Source organism: Mastigoproctus giganteus, chromosome 2 (genome assembly GCF_048544385.1).
Source record: "Mastigoproctus giganteus isolate SK-2022 chromosome 2, ASM4854438v1, whole genome shotgun sequence".
Lineage (NCBI taxonomy): Eukaryota > Metazoa > Arthropoda > Arachnida > Uropygi > Thelyphonidae > Mastigoproctus > Mastigoproctus giganteus.
This window is the reverse complement of record NC_143576.1, coordinates 156,678,963-156,701,407: the sequence shown is the minus strand read 5'-3', so window position 1 is coordinate 156,701,407 and position 22,445 is coordinate 156,678,963. Positions and strand designations below refer to the sequence as shown.

General features: G+C 39.1%; 1 protein-coding gene across 1 annotated transcript in view; it reads left to right on the top strand.

Annotated features, from left to right (window-relative positions):
* The window catches only part of LOC150089684 (arylsulfatase B-like), a 101,894-nt gene that overhangs the window by 1,925 nt on the left and 77,524 nt on the right, over positions 1–22,445 (top strand). Inside the window, exon 2 of the mRNA XM_090390075.1 lies at positions 22,185–22,296. Within this exon, the coding sequence (XP_090246201.1) occupies positions 22,185–22,296 (112 nt within the window). The remainder of the gene's footprint in view (positions 1–22,184; positions 22,297–22,445) is intronic.

Below are 22,445 nucleotides of genomic sequence, written 5' to 3'. Positions count from 1 at the left end.
TGTTAATCAGACTGTGTTTTGTACTAGTTATATTTGGTGATATGGCTTTAATTTGTTCTTCCATTAAACCTCATATTGTTCTGATAGTCGCTGATGATTTGGGTAAGTAAATTAATGGGCAGAATCAAAGAAATCCTAAATTGAATGCAATAAGAATTATTTGAGATACTGCAAAATTTTGTTTTCATGATTTCTGAAGAGGTTAATTACAGTATAGTTTCTTCAAGTGAACTTTTAAGTTAGAAAATTCTTTTGTACCTCTCCTAATCTCGTCACCTGAACCTTTTTCGATCTCACAGAACTATAAATAAATTTAACCTTTCGCATTTTCCATAAAAATCTTCACATATCTCAGTGGCACTTTTACTACTGGATGATCACAATGAGTAATTATTTTCTTAATTTGATGGTACTCTTTTAAGTTCGTTATGAATGTTTTTTTTTTTTTTTTTTGTTGTTGTTGTTTGGTTTTCTCAGGAATATTACAACTTAGGTTATATTGCGCCCTATTATATTAAGTCTGTTAATTGCGTATGTTTCGTTGTCGATTTTCTTTTGCTAATCGAAAAAACTCAAGTTTCCAGGAGAAAAGTCAATGATACCCTCGCCTGAGACCGACTAACTCGGCCACGTTATTAAAAAGGCCCATTAAACTTCCTTGAGTCATTGACGGAATCGAACTGAAGTCTTTTCCACCCAGTGTGCGGAGGACGGCGATTCTACCAAGTACGTTACCCGCGAGGCTTCTTAGGAAGGAATAACAGATTTCAGTATTTGCAAAATTATCTATAATATTGATTTAATTAGCTACATATATGGGAAAGTGGAGATTTATTTTTTTTCCCAGACACAGGAGACTAAATGGGATGCAGCATTTGAATATGGGGAGTACAACATGTACAGAATAAAACCGGCCACAAAGAAATATCTCATCTATGTGTGTGTGTGTGTTTTATGTCCAAATTGTGTGTGTTCTATGTCCAAATTGTGTGTGTTCTCTGGTCGTTTTGTCTGTTTTGCTGAAGGAAAAAAAAACTCTATTTTCCGGGGAAGGAAACCTTACTGTCCACGCCTGGGACTGACTAACCCAGCCATGGAATGAAAAAAGTCCATAAAAGTTCCTCGCGTTCTTGACGGGATTCAAAGCCTGGCTTTTTCCATCCGGTGGGTGAAAGAACAGTGATTATAACCACTGTACTATCCGCGCATACTCCAACATGGAAATCTACAACGAAATTTACACCGTCTTTTCATGGACACACACGAAGTCCTGAAAAGCAAGTGTTGCAATCATTCTGCTTTATCAACTGCCAGGCTGCTGCTGCTCCATAACTGAGCTGCTCTAACTGCTAACCCCTCCTGTACTACAGTATTACCACAAACCTCCAGTCCGCAGAACGAACTGAAAACCAATTATGTATTTGAAAGATCTTGTATAGGGTATAATGTATATATCGGGGATCACTAACAGTCCAATTCTACATGTTCGCCATCTTTTTATCTTATGCAACTTAGATTGACTACCGACAGTTAAATCTATATTTGATGCTCTAACGTGTATGAGCAAGTAACCAACTATCCTAGCATATTCACCACCACCAGTCTATATGCAATTAAATCCTTCTCCCTCTGCTTTCTTTCACATCGGAAGTATAACTTTCCCGTGATTGATAATTTGTTTAGAATCCATGCCAATAGTAAAGGTCTTTTCCCTCCAGTACTGCATGCACTTTCTCATTTAACTCTAATGGATTGATGCACATCGTCATGAAACTGGTAGTATAAACGTACCAAATAAGCCCTGCCAAAAATAGTCTCATTATTTAAAAACTAGAAAATCTAGGAGAAAAAACCAGTCACCCCTGGCCTGAGCCTGACTAACTCAACCACAGTGTGAAAAATTCCTCCCATCATTAATGGGATTTGAAATGAAGCCGTTTCCATCCAGTGTGGGAAGATAGTGATTATAACTATTATGCTACTCTAGGCGATCAGTAGTTAAAATAATATGAAACTGTGATGTAATAATAAAACATAAGTAATTTTACCATTCATATTACACTAGTGTGCAAAACTTAAGGACCAACACTGTTTCTAAAGGTTACAACCACAAAATCTTTACTTAAGGTACTATTTACTGATGAGAGTAGATTCAGTCTCAGCAGCGATTCTGGACGTCAGCTAATCTGGCGAGAGGTTGGCACACGGTATCACCCCGCAAACATCACTTAAAGGGATCGATATGGCGATCGAGTGTTCTCGTCTGGGGAGGCGTTATCTTGGATGGACGTACAGAACTCCAGATACTGGAAGGCAGTGGTGTAACCGGTGCACGCTACTGCATTGAGATAATCCTTTCCCGTGTGCGTCTGTTCCGAGGTGCCATTGGTCCCAGAGTTCGTGTTTATGGATGATAACACCACACCCCATCGCACTGCAGCTGTTGATATGCTTTTGGAAAGTGAGAAGTTTGTTCGTATGGATTGACCTGCCCGTTCCATCGATCTAAATCCCATCGAACAGATATGGGACGCTCTGGGGAGACGCCTAGCTGCACGTCCAAACCCACCAGAAAATGTTCACCAGCTGAAGATGGCACTGACAGAGGAATGGACGATGTTACTGCAAGAACTTATCAAAACATTGTTCTCAAGTATGGACAGGCGGTGCAAAGCCTACATCGACATATAGGGGTGTCCATATCTCCTACTGAGGACCACCTCTTCCCTTTGTTCCATCTTTGGCAGTGATGCATCTGTATCATGGCAGCCAATGCTATGTTGCCATTTTTGAATAAAGTCCCTCTGTACCGTTATGTTTCCGTTGTTGTGTCGGTATTGTTTCTTTCATCATTTCTGTACATCACGAGGTTCCTTTCGTATGCATTTTCCATATCCAGGCCACTCCTATGAGAAGCTACGGGTTAAAACCTGACTGGTCCTTAAATTTTGCACACCAGTTGATCATTAAAAAATATGGGAAGGAAGTGAACGGTAAAATGAAAGTGCCATACGAACAGATGAGAATAACGAGCAAGTCTGAATGCACTGGGACTTTGCACGCTTATGTGGAGCTTTTGTGCAGAGTTTTATCTGCAACTCCCCCATACCTCCGTTTCTACATCCATAGAAACCTCCATAGAATTTCTACATAGAAACTTCCGTGTCTGCATCCACTGTAAAACATCATCTTAAACAAGTAGGTAGTGTAGTAGTCCGAAAACCATTATTAAAATCGGTTGGCTTGGCTAAGAGCCATTAAGATTGGACAATTGAAGAGTGGAAAAACGTACTTTGGTCGGATGAATCAAAATTTGAAATTTTTGGATCCAAGTATAGAGTTTATGTGAGACGATCAACTGAAGAAAAAAGTGGTGCCACATTGTTTAGTTCCTACGGTTAAGCACGGCCCTGGCTCCAGCATGATCTGGGGTTACTTCTGTTTTTCTGGAGTGGGTGAAATCGCCAGGATTGACGAATTTAAAAAAAAGAAGGCTATAAAAATATTCTTGAACATAATGCAATATCTCAACTTCAACTTTGTGGAATAAATTTTATATAATAACAAGGCAATGACACGAAACACAGCTCTAAGCTGAGCAGGGACTTTCTAGCAACTAAACAACAGGAGGGATATTGAAAATCATGGTGTGGCCACCCCAATCGCCTGACTTAAACCCATTAGAGCTTGTATGGTATCATCTAGACCAAGGTTGACGAACCTTTTTAAGGGTGCTTGCCAAATTGGCTAAATCTTTTAAAAAAACTACCCTCGCGTTCTCCTTGGAATATTTCTCGTGCCCCTCGGAAGGTGATATTCAAGACATTTAATCACACAATTTTGTCGCAATTTCGTCAGTACGTTTCCACCACTCCGACCTCAAACAAATCACTGCATGAATAGAGCTATTTACTGAATTGTGTGACGTCACTACATGCCTGGCAGAGAGATGGATGTGCATAGGCCATGACTCAAGGTGGATTCCTGGAGTGATGTTGTTTCGAAGTTTTAAATTTTTTTGGGATGCTCTGAATTACGCGTGCCCAAAAAAAATTTATGCGTGCCACTTTGGGCACTCGCGCTATAGGTTCGCCACCCCTGATCTATATTGAACAATTAAACTTTACACCAGCCGGTATTCAAATAAACAAATTCCAATCCTGCAACTAAAACACTTTATTTACAATAAAATAAAATAAAATACGAGCGTATAAAATGAAATTAAATGAAATAAAATAAAATATATAGTAGTCTAAAACTGATGTGATTTAATTTACAATAAAATACAAAAAATATATAAAATATATAAAATATGATGATAAAAGCGATAAAAACAGTTAATAAAATACCGTAACAACTGTAGCTTTCGGAGATAGCGATCTTCTTTCTCAACAGCATATTTCTGCTGTGCGGCACATCCTTAAATAGCAGATCCACGGCACTCGTCACATGGTTCCTCGGAAGTAAGGCCGGAATTTCCCATTTATGCACCGGAACCGTAAATGGCTCGGGAGCGCGCTAGCTGAAACCGTTCATCTCGCCCAAGAACAACGGTTTCAAAGAGGGTATGTAAGCGTGTCTATTAATGTGTGTCTATTAATGGAATTGCTAGCTGCCCCAATACGTAAACTCTCAAGCCATTTACGGTCCCAGAACCCCTGTGCATGATCCGTGATGACAGCATCCTCCGGGGAGATTTGATGTTGCTTCTCCCAGAAATGTTCCGAGGTATAATGAGTATATTGACCTCGGCACATGGGCTTTCTAAACTCCTTGGTCTTGAGCCTACAACCATCCCTAATAACCAACACGTCAAGGAATGGTAGGGTTCCCTCTGCTTCCACCTCCGAAGTAAATTTATTAAAGGGGGAGAAGCTATTAAGTACATCAAGTATCTGATCCTCCCTCCCCTTTTGTATAATGGTGAATGCGTCATCAACAAATCTTTTCCAAAAGGTGAATGTGTCATCAACAAATCTTTTCCAAAAGGTGAATGTGTCATCAACAAATCTTTTCCAAAAGTGGAAAAGATTTGTTGATGACACATTCACCATTGCTCCTAAAACCTAACAACAACCAACCAACTCTTAGAACCGCCTTTATGTATTGGCGATACCTTTCACTTTTTCAATCCAAGGAATTTTCCACGAGTCCAAAGGTGCCCTCAACTAACTTCAATGGTTCACTACACTCACTTGCGGTCTTCCTCAAAACTATCGGGTATATGCCCCAACTCCAGGAGCTTTACTTGCTTTTATGCTCAAAAGTTTTTATAATAAACAATCGTCTATAATTAGGAAATCACTAATTTCATATGGCTCAACCTCACTCGCACAGCCTCTTCTCAGCATGAAGAATCTTTCATCAGTAAAGACCTATGCAAAGTACGTATTCAATTGATCGGCAATGTCAGCTAGGTTATCTAAGAATTTCCCACACCCGTGTACAAGGATTTGATCTGATTAGCTTCTTCGTTGTATTCACATACCTGAAAAATTCCCTGTCCCCATTCTTTGCTCTCTTTAGCCAATGCTTTCTCATACGCAGGCTTGGCCTCCCTAACTTTATTTGTGGTATTGTTACAAAAACCGAACTATTACATTAGGTTCGCCAGGTAAGTTATTACATATACCCATGTGTATTGTGTGTGTGTGTTCTCGGGTCAATTTTGCTGTTTTGCTGGAAGAAAATTCCCAGTTTCTGGGGTAAAACTTTGCTGTCTACCACGAGACCGACTAACTCTGTCACGGAGTGAATGAAGCTCATAACAGTTCCTCGCGTCATCGAGGGGATTTGAGCCCGGGCCTTTTCCACCCGGTGTGGGGAGGACGGTGACGATACCACTGTGCTAATCACGCAGACTGTTGTACTGTTACATTTATTTATTAATTAAAGCGGTCCCAGTCAACCTGTGGTAACCCCGCTGCCAGTTACACATGATTTAGCAGAACTCTGATATACCCCCTTTCCTGTTTGCCCAAGTACAGGGAGGGAAAAACTACCATGTCCAAAAAAGGTAATTGAAAAAAACCGAGAATAATGAAATTGCATAAAAAATATACATATAATTAAATTTCATACAAAGTCCAAACTTCATCGTAAAGAGCTACATCTGTTCAGAGTATGTTGGAAAACCAATAGTACAAGGAGCTGCCGAGAATAGAAATGTCAGCACAAGGAGTGGCAGTGGATATAGCAGACTCATGCCTCCACCAAAGCAAAGCCTTTCAGAACGATTCCACAGAACTTTAGGTAATTCGACACTACACTATACCGCATTGCCAATCCAAGGCTTCCAGATGCAGAAGAGCTTTCCGCCTAAGAAATATTACCATTGCAAAGGCTTGCAAAGCCAAGGAGTTCTTGTTTTTATCAACAAGAACCGCTTCGCGGCCCTCTGCCATAGGATTGAGATTATTCACTGGAGATACCAATTCAGTTCCTAGATCGCTGTACTCCTCACAGTTGTACATAATATGTTTCCATGATTCTCTTTCGCCGCAATGACAACTAGATCTTTCAGTGATTCCTGTGCAACTTTGCATTAATCAAACCATGACCAGTCAATAAGAACAGAGCTTGCAGGTTTGGTGCAAACCGTTTTAACTTTATCGATGCTGCATTTCTTATATCTGGGAAAAAATTTTCTATAATCCACCCTTTATTAGAAACACTCCAACGCTCCTGCCAGACTTTTACCAGAGCGTCCCAGATTCTTCCCTTTTTCTTCCTGGGATCTGTCCACCTCTATATTCAGAAAAGAACACGGAATGACACGGCGGAGGAAGTAAGTAAACGCACAAAACACCAAATGCAGAGCAATATGCAATTTTTCAGTCACAACCTTCAAATCTGGGGTCTACACAGTTCTGCATTAGCTGAAATGTGCAGGATAGCACAGAGGTATCGTCACCGTCCTCTCTACACCGGGTGGAAAAGGCCCGAGTTCGAATCTTGTTGATGACGCAAGGAACTTTAATGGGCTTTTGTCACTCCGTGGCTGTGTTATTCGGTCTCAGGCATAGATGGCAAGATTTTTTCTGCCAGAAACGGGTTTTTCGTTTCATCCGCCAATCCTCTTTTCGTTTCATCTAAGCACATTAAATTCTTCGAGTAACTTTTCGAAAAGTCCCGCAAAATTTCACCACATGCGGATCTGTTAGTTAATTAGGTGGCGTTTTAAAAGCGCGCGTTGTTGCCACCTCGCCTTCTCTCTCTTTTGCTCGTGGGAAACGTGCTTTCAATATCCGGGCAACCAAAGGCAAGATTGCAACACTGCACGATGCTCTGATTTATAAACGATAGCCGTGTTATTACGGCGTCAAGGATATTATAACGCAGTAAATGCTGGGAATTACAATTCATTTTCCCTTCTCAGTCCTTTTAATGCTGGGACCGAACTCTGTGGAGTCACTCAACTCATTTAAAAGCACCGCAAATTGCGGTGCTTTTAAATGAGTTGAGTGACTCCACAGCAAAATTGCGTGTGTTCTTTGGTCGAGTTGCCAGCAAAACTGGCAACTCGACCAAAGAACACACGCAATTTACAGACTCAGATATGAGTTAATGTATTAGATTACGGGTAACTCTAATGTAATAATAATATAATAATAGTTCTGCATTAGCGGATATGGGGGACCGCTGGTGCCGTCTTCTACTCGAAAAATTACCCTTGAAGACCATTGTCCTTGTTTTTGTTCCTGATACAGTTAGTTTATGTAACCTACACCAGTTAATAAGTTCAAGCAAAACCTGCTGTGACCTGGTTTCTAGTTGCATCTGTGAATAAGCAGCTCAAGGTCATCAGCATACGCCATCATCTCTGTATACTCGAACCTGTGTTCTACATTAGCATTCCAAAAATCGATCCTTTTGGGCATCCCTTGGTCGCTTCTCATACAGTGGAAACAACCGACGACTTAACAGTCCCTGTACGGTGTGTACAATAGGTTTGGCAATATGGGTGTAAACCCATATTGTCTCGGTTTACACCCATATTGTCTGCCAGACCAGTGTAAGTTTTTTTCAGCATAATCAGTAACCCGTCTCGTCAGCATTCTTTCAAGCACCGTTCCTAATCCAGGGAGAGAGCAACAAGTCGATAAGATCGTGTATTATTCTTTGGTATAGATGGTCCTTTCAGTATCAGCTTTAATAAGGCATCCTTCCATGGTGATGGAAAGACTCCGTCATGCAGGGAACTATTAAAGACTTCAAGAAGGATCCCTGATAGGTATCAGTCAATGAGCCTGTTTAATGAGCTTTCCTTCAATGAGGTCCCTCCTTTGGCATTTATTGTTCCTTATGCGCTGTACTGCATCACACATTTCAATCAGACTAAAGGGATCCTCATCATGTATCCCAGAGTAAGCAAGATTCACCTTTTTCATCAACATCTGTTCATCATCATCTTGCTCAGAGATGGCATCTCCCATCAGATGATCCAAAATCGAAGACACTTTCTCTCTAACTCGTACTTTCCTCATCAACATCTCCATAGAGTATGCTGTATCTCCATTATACACTGAGTGATCACTGAATTATGACCGCTTACCTAATATTTCATTGATCCTCCTTTTGCCCTCAGTACAGCAGCTATCCGATGTGGCACTGATTCAACAACATGTGGGAAGCGTTCGGGAGGTATTGCTGTGTGTATTGCGGTTAGCAATGCAGATATGGAGGTGATTGGTGTATCCAGACGCCTGATATGCCTTTCCATAGTGTCTCACAAGTGCTCTATGGTATTGATATCGGGAGAAGTTCGGAGGCCAATCGATATGTTGGAAGTCGCAACTGTGTTCCTCAAACCAATCCTGCACAAGTGCTTGATGGCTCAGCGCATTGTTATCTTATAAGACACCATCGCCATTCGGCAAAAAGTATAACATAGCGGGATTTACACAAATTCAAAAATTAAAATTATTATTTTAGGGCCACCCGTAATCTCTTACATATACCCATATATGTATTATGTCTGTAAACTGCGTTTGTTCTCTGGTCGATTTGCCTGTTTTGCTGGATTAAAAAAACCCAGTTTCTGGGGGAAAAACCACTTGGTATCTACGCTTGAGACCGACTAACTCAGCCACGGAGTAAAAAAAGGCCACTAAAGTTCCTTGCGTCATTGACCCGGGCCTTTTCCACCCAGTGTAGGGTGAAAGGTGATGATACCATTGTACTACCGCGCAGACAGCAGGGTGTACGTTGTTCCACATGCACCAAATAAAGATAGTGACATGGTAAGAGAACAATATTATTATTATTATTATTATTATTATTATTATTATTATTATTATTATTAGCCATATGGTGCAAGAAAGCCTGAGGCTTATGCTGCACCAGCCACAAAAAAAAAAAAAAAAAAAAAAATTCCGCATTGACCCTGAGAGAGAGACAGAGAGAGAGAGAGAGAGAGAGAGAGAGAGAGAGAGAGAGAGAGAGAGAGAGAGAGAGAGAGAGAAGTAGAAAGGAATCACCAAGGAAACAAGAAAGAGAAGAATGATGATATCCAGCTCAGGACCCTGGGTTTGCCAAGCCCAATACTCACCAGATGTGAGCCCCTGGGGTTATAGTAAGGTAATCGAGCATAGAACACCTCAGAATCAGGTGTGGTACAGTTACAGATCAGCTTGTACCTATTGTAGACTTCAGTAGTTTTCATTGCTATCCAACTGTTCCATGCTGTCTTTTTCTTCTCTGTTTGACTGGCCAGCTCCACAGTCATTCATTTCGACATTCTCCTCTTGCAATATTTTCTTGATGGTACGTATGCGTTCATGGCTTCTGTGATTTTGCTTTTAAAGCAAAGAGATTGCTTCTACAGGGTTGCGGTACACTTAAAATTGCTTCTACAGGGATGGGGTACACTTAAAGATTGCTTCTACAGGGATAGGGTACACTTAAATAGAAAAGTGTCAGAATATTTGCTGATGCTATCGAGGTGATGTTAGGCGGGTCGGAAAACTGCTAGGTTCACAGACTGATAGATTAACAAAAGCCGCAGACAGAGGTGGAAATGATTCCCGCACCCTTTCTATTCGAATGAGCAGCAGAATGGAAAGCAGGTTGCTGGGGATTTCAGGAGCTGCTGGAGTCATGAAACAAGTAAATACATGGGCTGTGTTAGTGTAACTAAGAGTAAGAACAAGTACTTGTATACTTGCAGGTACACCAATGCTAGGCGTATAGCAAAAAAATTTGATGAATTTGAAGTGCTGGTCAAGACATCAAAGGCAGATATTGTTGGGATATCAGAGACATAGTGACACATATTAGGGATGCAGAATTGGAATTTGGAAAGTACAATATGTGCAGAAAGGATAGACAGAATAGGAAGGGTAAGGGGTTCTGTTAGTAAAGAAACACATAAAATCAAAGCAAGTGCATCTAGTTGACATAGATGGATAGCGCAATGTAGAGTCAGTTTATTATGACATAAGCACTAGGAAAGCAAAATTCAGGGTAGGAGTTTGTTATAGGTCAAATAACTCTGATAAGTACAATGAACAGTTATATAGAGGAACAGAGTGGGTCAGTAAATCAGAGTGTCTCGTAACTGGGGAATTTAACTTCCCAGATATTGACTGGAACTTGTGGATTGGTCACTCGCACACTAGCAAGGCTTTTGTGGATTTATTGGATGATTGTTTTCTACACCAGCATGTTAGAGATGCAACCAGAAGGAGTAACACTCTTGATCTGATTATCAGCAGTGATTATTCAGACATTAAGAATTTATACAGTAAGTGGCAGTAATCACAATCTACTGATGTGGGATTTACTTAAAGATGTAACTACCATCAGGGGTAAGGGGAACCTTTTGGCTTTCGTACAGGTGAGAACAGTGGTTTCGTAGATTTTTTTTTTAAATGATGATGTTACCAACAGCAAATTCTAAATGGGAAGCATTCACGGAAATAATCTTGGAAGTAAGTAAGCTTTTTGTTCCAACAAAGAAATACTGTACTACGTTTAGCCTCAAATAGTAATCAGACGAACTAATGAGATTCGTGGCAGAGAAGAAGCATGCATGGGATGCATATGAATTATCACACAACACAGCTGCCTATGGTACATATAAACTAGTATATAATCAAGTCGCAAAGGAGGTTAGGCAAGCGAAGGCAGATTATGAGAAATCTTTGGCAAAGGATGCAAAGAAAAACAGCAAAGTCATCTTTACTTCTATAAACTCTAAAACGAAGAGGATGAATCAGATTGGTCCATTTGATATCAATGGTTTGGCTGTATATGATCATTCTCAGATAGCTGCCAAACTAAATGATTATTTTGCATCTACATTCACACATGAGGAGTTATTCAAGGAGGAGAGGGCCAGACCTTTATCAAATTCTAACAGGGAGTTAAATGATTTGTTAACAACTGAGAGAAACGTGGAGGAGAAATTGTTGAAGTTAAACATAAGAAAGGAAACTGGGGTGGATGGGACTATCCAGTTATATTAAAGGAGGTGGAAAAGGAAGTAAGCAAGCCCTTAGCCATAATTATGAGAGCATCTTTGTCCACCTTTGTGAATTTCCAATTCACAAAGGGGGCTCAAAGGGTGACACTAGTAATTACAGACCTGTTAGTTTGACTTATGTTCCAGGGAAAATAGTGGAATCATTAGTAAAAGAAACATTGCAGGAGCATCTAGACAAGACAGCAATAATAATTCAGACACAGCATGGGTTTATTAAGCGGAAGTCTCGTCTGACCTATTTGATTGGTTACTATGACGTGGTCACGAAGTAACTGGATGAAAAAAATAATTTTAATATTATATACTTGGATTTCAGGAAAAGCTTTTGATACTGTTGCACAGGAAAGACTAGTGTACAAATTGGTGCAGTATGGCATTAAGAACAAGTTGATACAATGGATAAAAGGATGGTTGAGTGGGAGAAGGAACAGAGTGGTAATCAATGGATACTACCTTCGTGAACCACTGTTATTAGTGGTGTTCCTCAGGGTTGGGAGTTGGGCCCATTGAGGTTTTGTTTAATTATCAATGATATTGATGAAGATATATCAAGCGTAATGTCAAAGTTTGCAGATGATACAAAGGTTGCCATTAATAACAGTAATGACAGCATGCTGCTGCAACAGGTCTGGAAAAAGTTGGGCAGATGGGCTGAGAAGTGGCAACTAAAGTTTAACATCGACAAATGCAAAATATTGCATATGGGTAGCAGTAACCCCAGAGAAATGTACCAACTGGGTCGTGCTACACTCAGGGTAGGAGAGAATGAAAGAAACCTCTAGGGTAATTGTGCAGTCAGATATGAAGTTTTCTGAGCAGTGCACTCATGCTGCCAGAGTAGATCATGGAGTCTTGTCTATGATATACAGGAATTTTGATGATATACAGGAATGAGGAGGTGATTCTATGATATACAGGAATAACCATTCCTTGACCATTGCTTTATACAAGACACACGTTGGGTACTGCGTACAGGTGTGGAAGCCTCATTTTAGGAAGGATATAGAGTTGCTAGAACGATTACAGAGAAGGGCAACAAGATTGGTGATGGGAACAAAGGGGTGCTTTTATGAAGAAAGGCTTGAGTTCGGCAAATTGCAGCAGCTGAAGACTAGGCACCTGCGAGGCGATCTTGAATGGATTAAGCAGGCTCAGCTTTGATGGGATTCTTATTTTTGCTTAGATTACATACCTGAGGGAGTCATAAACTGAAATTGAAGAAAGACAGTTGTCGAATAAATGTGCGGAAATTTGCTTTTAGTCAGCGGGTAGTTGATTGCTGGAACAAACTTCTATCTTCGTTGTGGAAGTTGATAACAAACATATGGAACGAATGGACGGGTGAATTGCGAAGGTTTTTTTTTTTTTTTTTTTTTTTTTTTTAGCTGATGCTGTATAAGCTTGCTTTTTTGAATCATTTGTCTCTGCTAATGGTAATGCTAAAATTGTTCCATAATTCAAATATATTCGCCATCCCTTGGCAGTCCGCCCAATTCGGAGTTGCCGTTTAGCGCCATAAACTGTCAAAATCCCCACTTCTTATTTTCATCCGACTAGGGCCTAGGTCGATGTCAATGGAATTATAAGTTTTTTTATTGATATTTGGTCGATTCGTATTTTATTATTGTTAGCGGACTTTACATGCTGCTGTACTGATCGTGGAAGTGGAATTCTTACTTTAATTTTTATAACTCTTTTTGCCATTTTTTTAGCGCTAGTGTTCAGCTAGCACAGCTTGGTCTTTCAAATACAGCAGTCACGATTGTCCTGAAACGAAAAAATTTCCAACGCATTAGCACTTCATTTCTGTATGTGACGGTTGTTATTGTACACAAAACTAGAAAATAAAATAGTAAACCTTTATTATTTCAACAGCATTCAGTTGCAGATTTATTGTCGACTTTTATGGCGATTTGATTCACATGTATTATGCACTTGATTTCTGAAATTCTTTCAGAAGGCGGAAAGTGGTAGAAAGAAATCTCGCTTCGAATTCTCTAATTGTTTTAAAAATAATTTTTAAAAGAAAGTGTATATTGAAAAACTTATTATAAGACTTTTATTTCAGCTTTTATTCTTAAAGTTTTAGATTTAAACTTTTATTTTAAAACCTATTTTAATTTTTAAGCTAAGTTTAAAACTATATTTTTGATATAATTATATGCTTAAAGAATATTCCGCAGGATATCTCTGTGCATATTTATACGCCTATGAATATATCTTAAAACTTGTGACCATTTTAAATATTAATTTATAAAAATGTAAATATATTAAAATAATAATTTAAAAAATTATATATTATTTTTTCATGTATCCACCATACTGTAAAGAAATGCCCGATTTAAAATCATTTATTGCCTTTATTCAAAGCTTTTCTCTGGTATCATGGAGGACTCATGCTCCAGCTAGAGGGTTAATTTTTAAATTCTATTAGCAGTCAGACAGACTGAAACTTAATACCTACATAATATTTTTAGTTTATAATAATTAATGTTTAATTATTTTTTTTAATCTGAAAGTAATTTTTTATTGCATGTATTTCTGTTTCTTTCATTTTTTTACAAACTGGTATTTAATCAGAGTTTCAATAAATTTAGTAAAATATAAAAATGGTTAATTTTTATAATGCTTTATCCATTACATATTATGCCTAGGGGCTCACATCTGGTGAGTATGGGCTTGGCACACCTAGGGTCCTGAGCTGGATATCATCATTCTTCTCTTTCTTTGGTGATTCCCTTCAACTTCTCTCTCTCTTTCTCTCTCTCTCTCTGGGTAACTCAGGAATCTTTTTTTTTTTTTTTTTGGCTGGTGCAGCAAAAGCCTCAGGCTTTCTTGCACCTTATAGCTAATGATAATAATAATAATATTATTTTGCCTTGTGCATTTAGTCTTCAACGTATTATCAATATCTTCACCATTTGACATTTCTCATTGAGTGGAATTAACTTTGCAACTGTGATGGCATGACTGCATTATCAGGGTACCTGCCCACCCACTGATGTTGTTGTTGTTATTTGTTTTTTAGGAGCATTAGCAACTAAAGCCGTATTGCTCCGCGGATATGCAGAGGTCATTCCCTGACCTTTCCGCATCCTCCGTATTTGGTGGTCACGGGCTCAAACCCCGGTCTAATCAAGAAGCATGTGCTATGCACTGCCACTCCTGCCCACCTGGCTACGGAGGCACCAACCCCACTGATGAGTGAGCCAACAAGCTCTGAAATGCATCTGGTTGGTGGTGCCCACCGAGAATAAATAACAGTAGTCTCCTCTGCTAGAGAAGCATTATTTATTTGAAGTAGTGCAATACCTGATATCTCATTGTGAAGGTAGCCACAGTATGAGATAAAATCTAAACGACGCTGTTTCACTACGTATGTAGTTAAACTTATGAATAAACTATGGTGTATCTACACCAATATTATATAGTTAATGCTTTATGTAAGCCTAATTGTAAAATGAAATAAAAAGAAAAATTACTTTCCTATAAAAGTTATTCAGTATCATTTTATACAGTTTAAATAGTAGAAGTAATAAAAAAAGTAGTAATATAGTAGTTTAAAATAGTAGAAGTAGTAAAAGGTAAACTGCAGCCATTATCAATCCATGGTAGGAGGGAAGTCTCCTTAATGATTCATGTTGAAAGAAATGGACCATATTCTGCGACACTGTTCTAGTGCAGGTTGTCAGATTGACTGTATTTAGCATTCAGGAGCTTGAACCCCAGTCTACTCGCAAGAAAGCAAGTTTATATAGCATCAGCCAAAAAAAAAAAAAAAACCTACACAGTCCACCCATCCATCCATACCCACCAAGAATTTGTCTAGTTCTTCCTTGAATTTATTCAACCCATCCACTTCCACAACAGATGGAAGTCTATTCCAACACTCAACCATTTGCTGGATGAAGGCAAACTTCTGCACATCTATCCTGCAACCATTCTTCCTCAACTTGAATTTATGCCACCTCGTGTATAGTCTCAGCAAGTGGAAGAATGCCATTAACATTCAGCGTACCCAATCCATTCAAGGCTTTAAACACCTCAGTCAGGTCTTCCTGCAGGTGCCTAGTCTCAGTACACATTGCAATTTGCAAAACTTTTGTTCCCTTCACAGGTTTGGTTGCCGTTCTCTGCATCCATTCCAGCAGATCTACACCTTCCTAAAGTGAGGCCTCAAGACCAGTGTACAGTACTCAAGATGCAGTCTAACTATAGCCATATACAAAGCAATAAACACCTCCTTAATCCTGCTAGCAAAGTTTCAGTATATCATTGACAAAACCCCATGAGCTGTCCTGGCAGCATGTCTACACTGTTCAGAGAATTTCATGTCCGACTGCATAGTTACCCCTAGGTCTTTTTCATTTTCCACTAACCTGAGTGTAGCACCACACAGTTTATAAGTTACTCTGAGGTTATTGCTATCCATACGCAGTACTTTACATTTGTCAATGTTAAACTTCAACTGCCATTTTTCAGCCCATTAACCCAATTTTCCTAGGTCTTGTTGCAGTAGCTTACTTAACCACCCTGCCCACCTTTGTATCATCTGTAAACTTAGACATTAAACCTGATATACCTTCACCAACATCATTGATAAATATTGAAAACAACAATGGCCTAGCACTGAACCCTGGTGAACTTCACTAATAACATTACCACTCTGTCTTCTTTCACTTAACCATCCATTTATCTATAGTGGTAACTTGACCTTAATGCCACATCACTGCAGTTTATACAGCAGTCTTTTATTATTATTATTATTGCTCTTATATTATTTCTCCCTGATTGGGGATTCCACCTCGTGATGGGTATTGCTACCAAGTACACAAGGTGGTTGTTGTTATGTCTTTTGTTACTGTTGGTCGAGGAACTCTCTGACTATCCTACAGGTGTTCAGTATTGCGACTTTCTTTGTAGATCTTCGCTAGGAGACCTATTGCTTCTAGGCTGTTATGTAGGGTCTTTGGCACTATACCTGTGGTTGACACGATGATCAGGATGGCCGTTACTTGTTGCATATGCCACATCTCTTTGATTCCTGTCTTAGCATCGTGTACTTCCTGATTTTTTCCCCATGGGTTTTCTGCAGGTTGCCAGTGTTGGGTACCGCTATGTCAATCAGATAAGTAGCCTTTTCCTTCTTGTCCACAAGGGTTATGTCTGGACTGTTGTGTCGGATTGTCCTATCTGTTATTATGGCCCGGTCCCAGTACAGCTTGTGAGTTAGGGTCTCTAGTACTTCCTGGTGTTCATACTTGTAGTACGGTACACTTTCTTCGATCAACTGGTATTTCCTTGCTAGCTTCTGATGTATTATCCTGGCTACCTGGTCGTGTCTACGAGTGTACTGTCTTGGTGATTACCTTGCATCCCGTGTTGATGTGTTGGATCGTTTCTGAGGCCAGGTGGCATCGTCAACATGTGTCATTGGACACTCCGGGCTCCTTGGCAGCGTATTTGCTCTAGTTTCTGATGTTGATTAACTGGTCTTGGATGGCAAGCATGAATCCTTCAGTCTTGGGGAAGAGTATCCCGCTTGTGAGCCATGCATTGGAACCAATTTTATCTATGTGATCTTGATGGAGATCTTTGTACTGTCTGCCATGGAGTGTCTTCTCTACCCATCTTTCTACCTTCATTTGTGCCTCCTGATTGGGAGGGGACTCCTCGCTTAGGTTGAGTTTATTATTATTATTATTATTATTATTATTATTAGCTATATGGTGAAAGGAAGCCTGAGGCTTTTGCTGCACCAGCAAAAAAAAAAAAAAAAAAAAAAAAATCCTGAGTTACTCAGAGAGATAGAGAGAGAGTCAGAAGTAGAAGGGAATCACCAAGAAAGAGAATAATGATGATATCCAGCTCAGGAGCCTGGGTGTACCAAGCTCATACTCACCAGTTGTGAGCCACTGGAGTTATACAACAGTATCAAAAGCTTTCCTGAAAGGCAAGTATATGATGTCAAAATTTTTTGCACCCTGTTCTTTGGTCTCTGCATCATTGTAATTAGTCAAATTGACTACACAAGACTGCCCCTTGACAAATCATACTGTGATTTGCATTCCTGTCCAGATGGTCCTACATTTCTTTAACCAGTGATTCCATTATTTTCCCTGGTACAGATGTTAAGCTAACAGGTCTGTAAATACTCATGTTACCCCTTGATCTTCTTTGTAAATTGAGGATACATTAGTACATATTCAATCTACAGGGACCTCCCTTGAATCCAAGGATTCTCTCATAATTTGCTGATACTGCTAGCTCGGGGGAGGATTCACAGACTAATAGATTAACAGTAACCACAGGGAGAGGGAAAGTAATTCTTCCACTGCTTCTATTGGAATGAGCAGCAGCCTGGAAAGCAAGTTGCTGGAGATTTCAAGAACTACTGGGAGTCATGAAACAAGTAAATACATGGGCTGTGTTAGGGTAACTAAGAGTAAGAACAGGTGCATGTATACTTGCATGTACACCAATGCCCAGAGCATGATAAATAAATTTGATGGATCTGAAATGCTGGTCAAGACATCAAAGATAGATATTGTTGGAATATCAGAGACATGGTGTCACACAGACATAGGAATGAAGAGTTGGAATTTGGGGACTACAATATGTACAGAATGGACAGCCAGAATAAGAAGGGAGGAGGTGTTATACTGTTAGTTAAGAAACACATAAAATCCAAGGAAGTGTATCCAGTTGACCATGGTGGACAGTTCATTGTTGAGTCAGTTTCGTGTGAAATAAGCACTGGGAAAGCAAAAATGAGGTTAGGAGTGTGTTATAGGGCTAATGACTCTGATGGATACAATGAACAACTATACAGAGAAATAGAGTGGCCAGTAAATCAGAATGACTTATAATGGGGGATTTTAACTTCCCAGATATTGACTGGAACTTGCGGTTTGGTCACTTGCAGACTAGCAAGACTTTTGTGTGGATTTACTTGATGATTGTATTGTACAGTAGCATGTTTGAGAGGCAATCAGAGAGAGTAATACTCTTGATCTGATTATCAGCAGTGATTATTCATACATTAAGAATTTGAAAATAAAAGGAACCACTAGATTGCAGTGATCACAGTGTACTGACATGAGATTTGCTTTCATAAAGGTGACTACAGTTGTCTCGTACATTTTTTAAATTCTGTACAGTACTTTATTATTATTATTATTGTTATTATTATTAACCAATATGGTGCAAGGAAGCCTGAGGCTTATGCTGCACCAGCCAAAAAAAATTTTGAGTTACCCTGTGTAAGAGAGAGTTTGCCAAAAGTGGAAGGGAATCACCAAGAAAGAGAAGACTGATGATATCCAGCTCAGGACCCTATGTGTGCCAAGCCCATACTCACCAGATGTGAGCCCCTGGGTTAACTAGTAGAGTTTGTAGTAGTTTTTAAATTCTGTGCAGAGGCAACCAGAGTGAGTAATAATCTTGATCTGATTATCAACAGTGATTATTCATGCATTAAGAATTTGCAGATAAAGTAACCACAGCACCTCCGTAGCCAGGTGGGAAGGAGCAGCAGTGCGTAGCACATGCTTCTTGATTAGACCGGGGTTCGAGCCCGTCACCACTAAATACGGAGGATGTGGCAAGGTCAGGGAATGACCACCGCATATCCCGGAGCAATATGGCCTTAGTTGCTAATGCTCCTAAAAACCAAAATAACTAACTAACTAACCAAAATAAAGTAACCAGTAGGTGGCAGTGATCACAATGTACTAATGTTGGATTTGTTTAAAGATGTAACTACCATCGGGGATAAATGGAAGGGTTTTTGCTTTTGTAAAGGTGACTACAGAGGTCTCAGACATTTTTAAATTCTGTACAGTGGGGCCAACTGATGTTACCAACAGCAAATTCTAAATAGAAATCCTTCAAGCAATTAACCTTGGAAGTTACTAGGCTTTTCATACCAACTAAGAAATACTGTTCAAGGTTTAGGCCCAAATGAATGTCAGATGTACTAATGAGACTCGTGGCAGAGAAGAAAAATGCATGGGATGCATATAAATTATCAGGAGACATAGAAACGTGTGGTAGATATAGGTTTCTCTGTAATCAAATCACAAAGGAGGTTAGGCTGGTGAAGGCAGATTATGAGAATTCTCTGGGAAAAGTTGCAAAGACTTCTTTATTTACGTAAACTGTAGAACAGAGGGGATGAATCAGATTGGTCCACTTGATATCAATGGTTCGACTGTTGATGACCCTACTCAGATAGCTGACAAACTGAATGAGTATTTTGTATCTACATTCATTCATGAGAAATACTGTATGGAAGTGGAAGACAGAAGCTTATTAAATTCTAACAGGGAGCTAAATGATTTTGTAATAACTGAGAGTAATAACAAAGTGAAACAGAAATTGTTGAAGTTAAACATAAGAAAGGCACCTGAGATGGATAGGATCTATCCAGTTATATTAAAGGAGATGGCAAAGGAAGTAAGCAGACCCTTAGCCATAATTATCAGAGCATTGTTGGACTCAGGAGAGGTCCCCCATGGACTGGAGATGTCAAATGTATCCCCAATTCACAAAGGGGGCTCAAAGAGTGACACAAATAATTACAAACTGGTTAGTTTAAATTCTGTTCTGGGGAAAATAATGGAGTCTCTGGTTAAAGAAGCACTGCTGGTTCGTCTGGACAAGGCTGCAGTAATAATTAAGACAGCATGGGTTTGTTAAGGGGAAGTCTTCTCTGACCAATTTGATTGGATACTATGATGTGGTCATAAAGGAACTGGATGCAAAAAATAAGTTTTATGTTATATGCTTGGATTTGAGGAAAGCTTTTGATACTGTTGCACATGGAAGACTATACAAATTTCAGCAGTATGTCATGAAGGGAAATTTACTACAGTGGATAAAAGGATGGTTGAGTGGGAGATGACAGATAGTGGTAATCAATGAATCCTGCTCTTCACGGACTAATGTTATTAGTTGAGTCCACCAGGGTTTAGTGTTTGGGCCCATTGTTGTTTTGTATATTTATTTATGATATTGATGAAGATATATCAGGCTTAATGCTGAAGTTTGCTGATGATACAAAGATTGACAGGGTTGTTAATGACAATAATGACAATATCACTGCAACAGGATCTAGAAAAGTTAGGAAGATGGGCTGAGAAGCAGCAACTGAAGTTTAATATTGACAAATGCAGAGTAATGCATATGGGTAACAGTAATCCCAAAGAAATGTACCAACTGTGTGGTACTACATTCAGGGTAGTGGAGAATGAAAAAGACCTGGGGTAATTGTGCAGTTCAATATGAAGTTTTCTGAGCAGTGCAGACTGGGTGCCAGAGTAGGTTGTGGGTATTGTCAATGATTTCCAGGAATTTCACTAGCAGGGATAAGGAGGTGATTATTTCTTTGTATAAGGCAATGGTCAGGTCACACATTTAGTCCTGCATACAGGTCTGGAGCCCTAATTTTAGAAATGATCTAGAGTTGCTAGAACAAGTATAGGGAAGACAACAAGACTGGTGAGGGGAGCAAAGGGATGCTCTTACCAAGAAAGTCTTTAGTTCTGCAAATTGCAGCATCTGGAGACTAGGCACATTGTACAACACATGTTTGTACAATGTGCTTAGCATTACAACAGGACACTCTGCAAAATCTTGTGGAATCCATGCCAAGATGTATACGTTACAACACAGGCAAAAGGTGGCCCACAAGGTATTAGGTAAGCCGAGTTGTGTGTGTATACAGTAGACTGTCAAAATAACGGCACCCCAAATAACAGAACATTCGATCTTTACATACAGCGCAGATGTCTTGCAGTGCTGAAAAAAGAAAACTGCAAGTCATGTGCTTACTGTATTTGTTTACGTTTACCATTTTGAAAGTGAATTCTGTACTGCTATCATGGATTATACTGCTTAAATTAAAAACCCTTCACTATGTCTCCTAAAGTTAATAAACCTCATACAGAGAAGAAAAGAAGAACAACATTAAAGCTTAGTGACAAACTTAATACAATTCCAACTGTTACATTAGGGTCACCTGGAATGTTAATTGATATACCCATTTGTATTGTGTCTGTAAATTGTGTGTGTTCTCTGGTCGATTTGCCTGCTTTGCTGGATAAAAAAACCCATGTTCCAGGGGGAACCTTACTGTCTATGCCTAAGACTGACTAACTCAGTCGTGGAGTGAAAAAAAAGCCCATAAAATTCCTCACACCATCGACGGGTTTCAAACCTGTGCCTTTTCCACTCAGTGTAGGGAGGATGGTGAAGTACACTGTTGCTAGCTGTGCAGACTGAACTTGATATAATAAAGAAAATAGAATGGGGTATAAGCAGAATATAACATTAGATTGTTAATGTGATTATGTTTTTTATGTGCAGTTAATAAAATTGCATTAATCTCTCTATTTCTTATTTAGCATCATTAAATTATATATTAAAAATAAAACTTTCTAGAAAATGGAAAAATCGAAAGAACGGCATCATGAATTTCCGAAGGTGCCGTTATTCTGAAAGTCTACTGTATATATTTGTGGTACGATTATATTTCTGAAGGTCTGGATTAGATGTCATTTGCTGAATATTTTCATGACTTTATAGAACAGTCTTAGGACAGATAATTGTGAATTCTATTAATCACATAGTTAAATTTTTTTCCTTTTTACTTTAAATGTAAGTGTTAATTAATCATACATATATAATCATTTTTCAGGATGGAATGATGTCAGTTGGAATAATGCAGATATTAAAACACCAAATTTGGAAAAATTGGCAAGAGAGGGAATTATTCTTAATCAATCTTATGTTCAACCTCTTTGTACGCCGTAAGTACCATTCAGTTTGTCTTTCATTGTCTTCCAACATTCATTTATAACTTGTACCCATTGCCTGGATTAGAAGTAAATATATTCCTTGAAAACAGTGATCAGAAATAAATTTAAAATATTTACTGAATCTTTTAAGGGGACAAAAC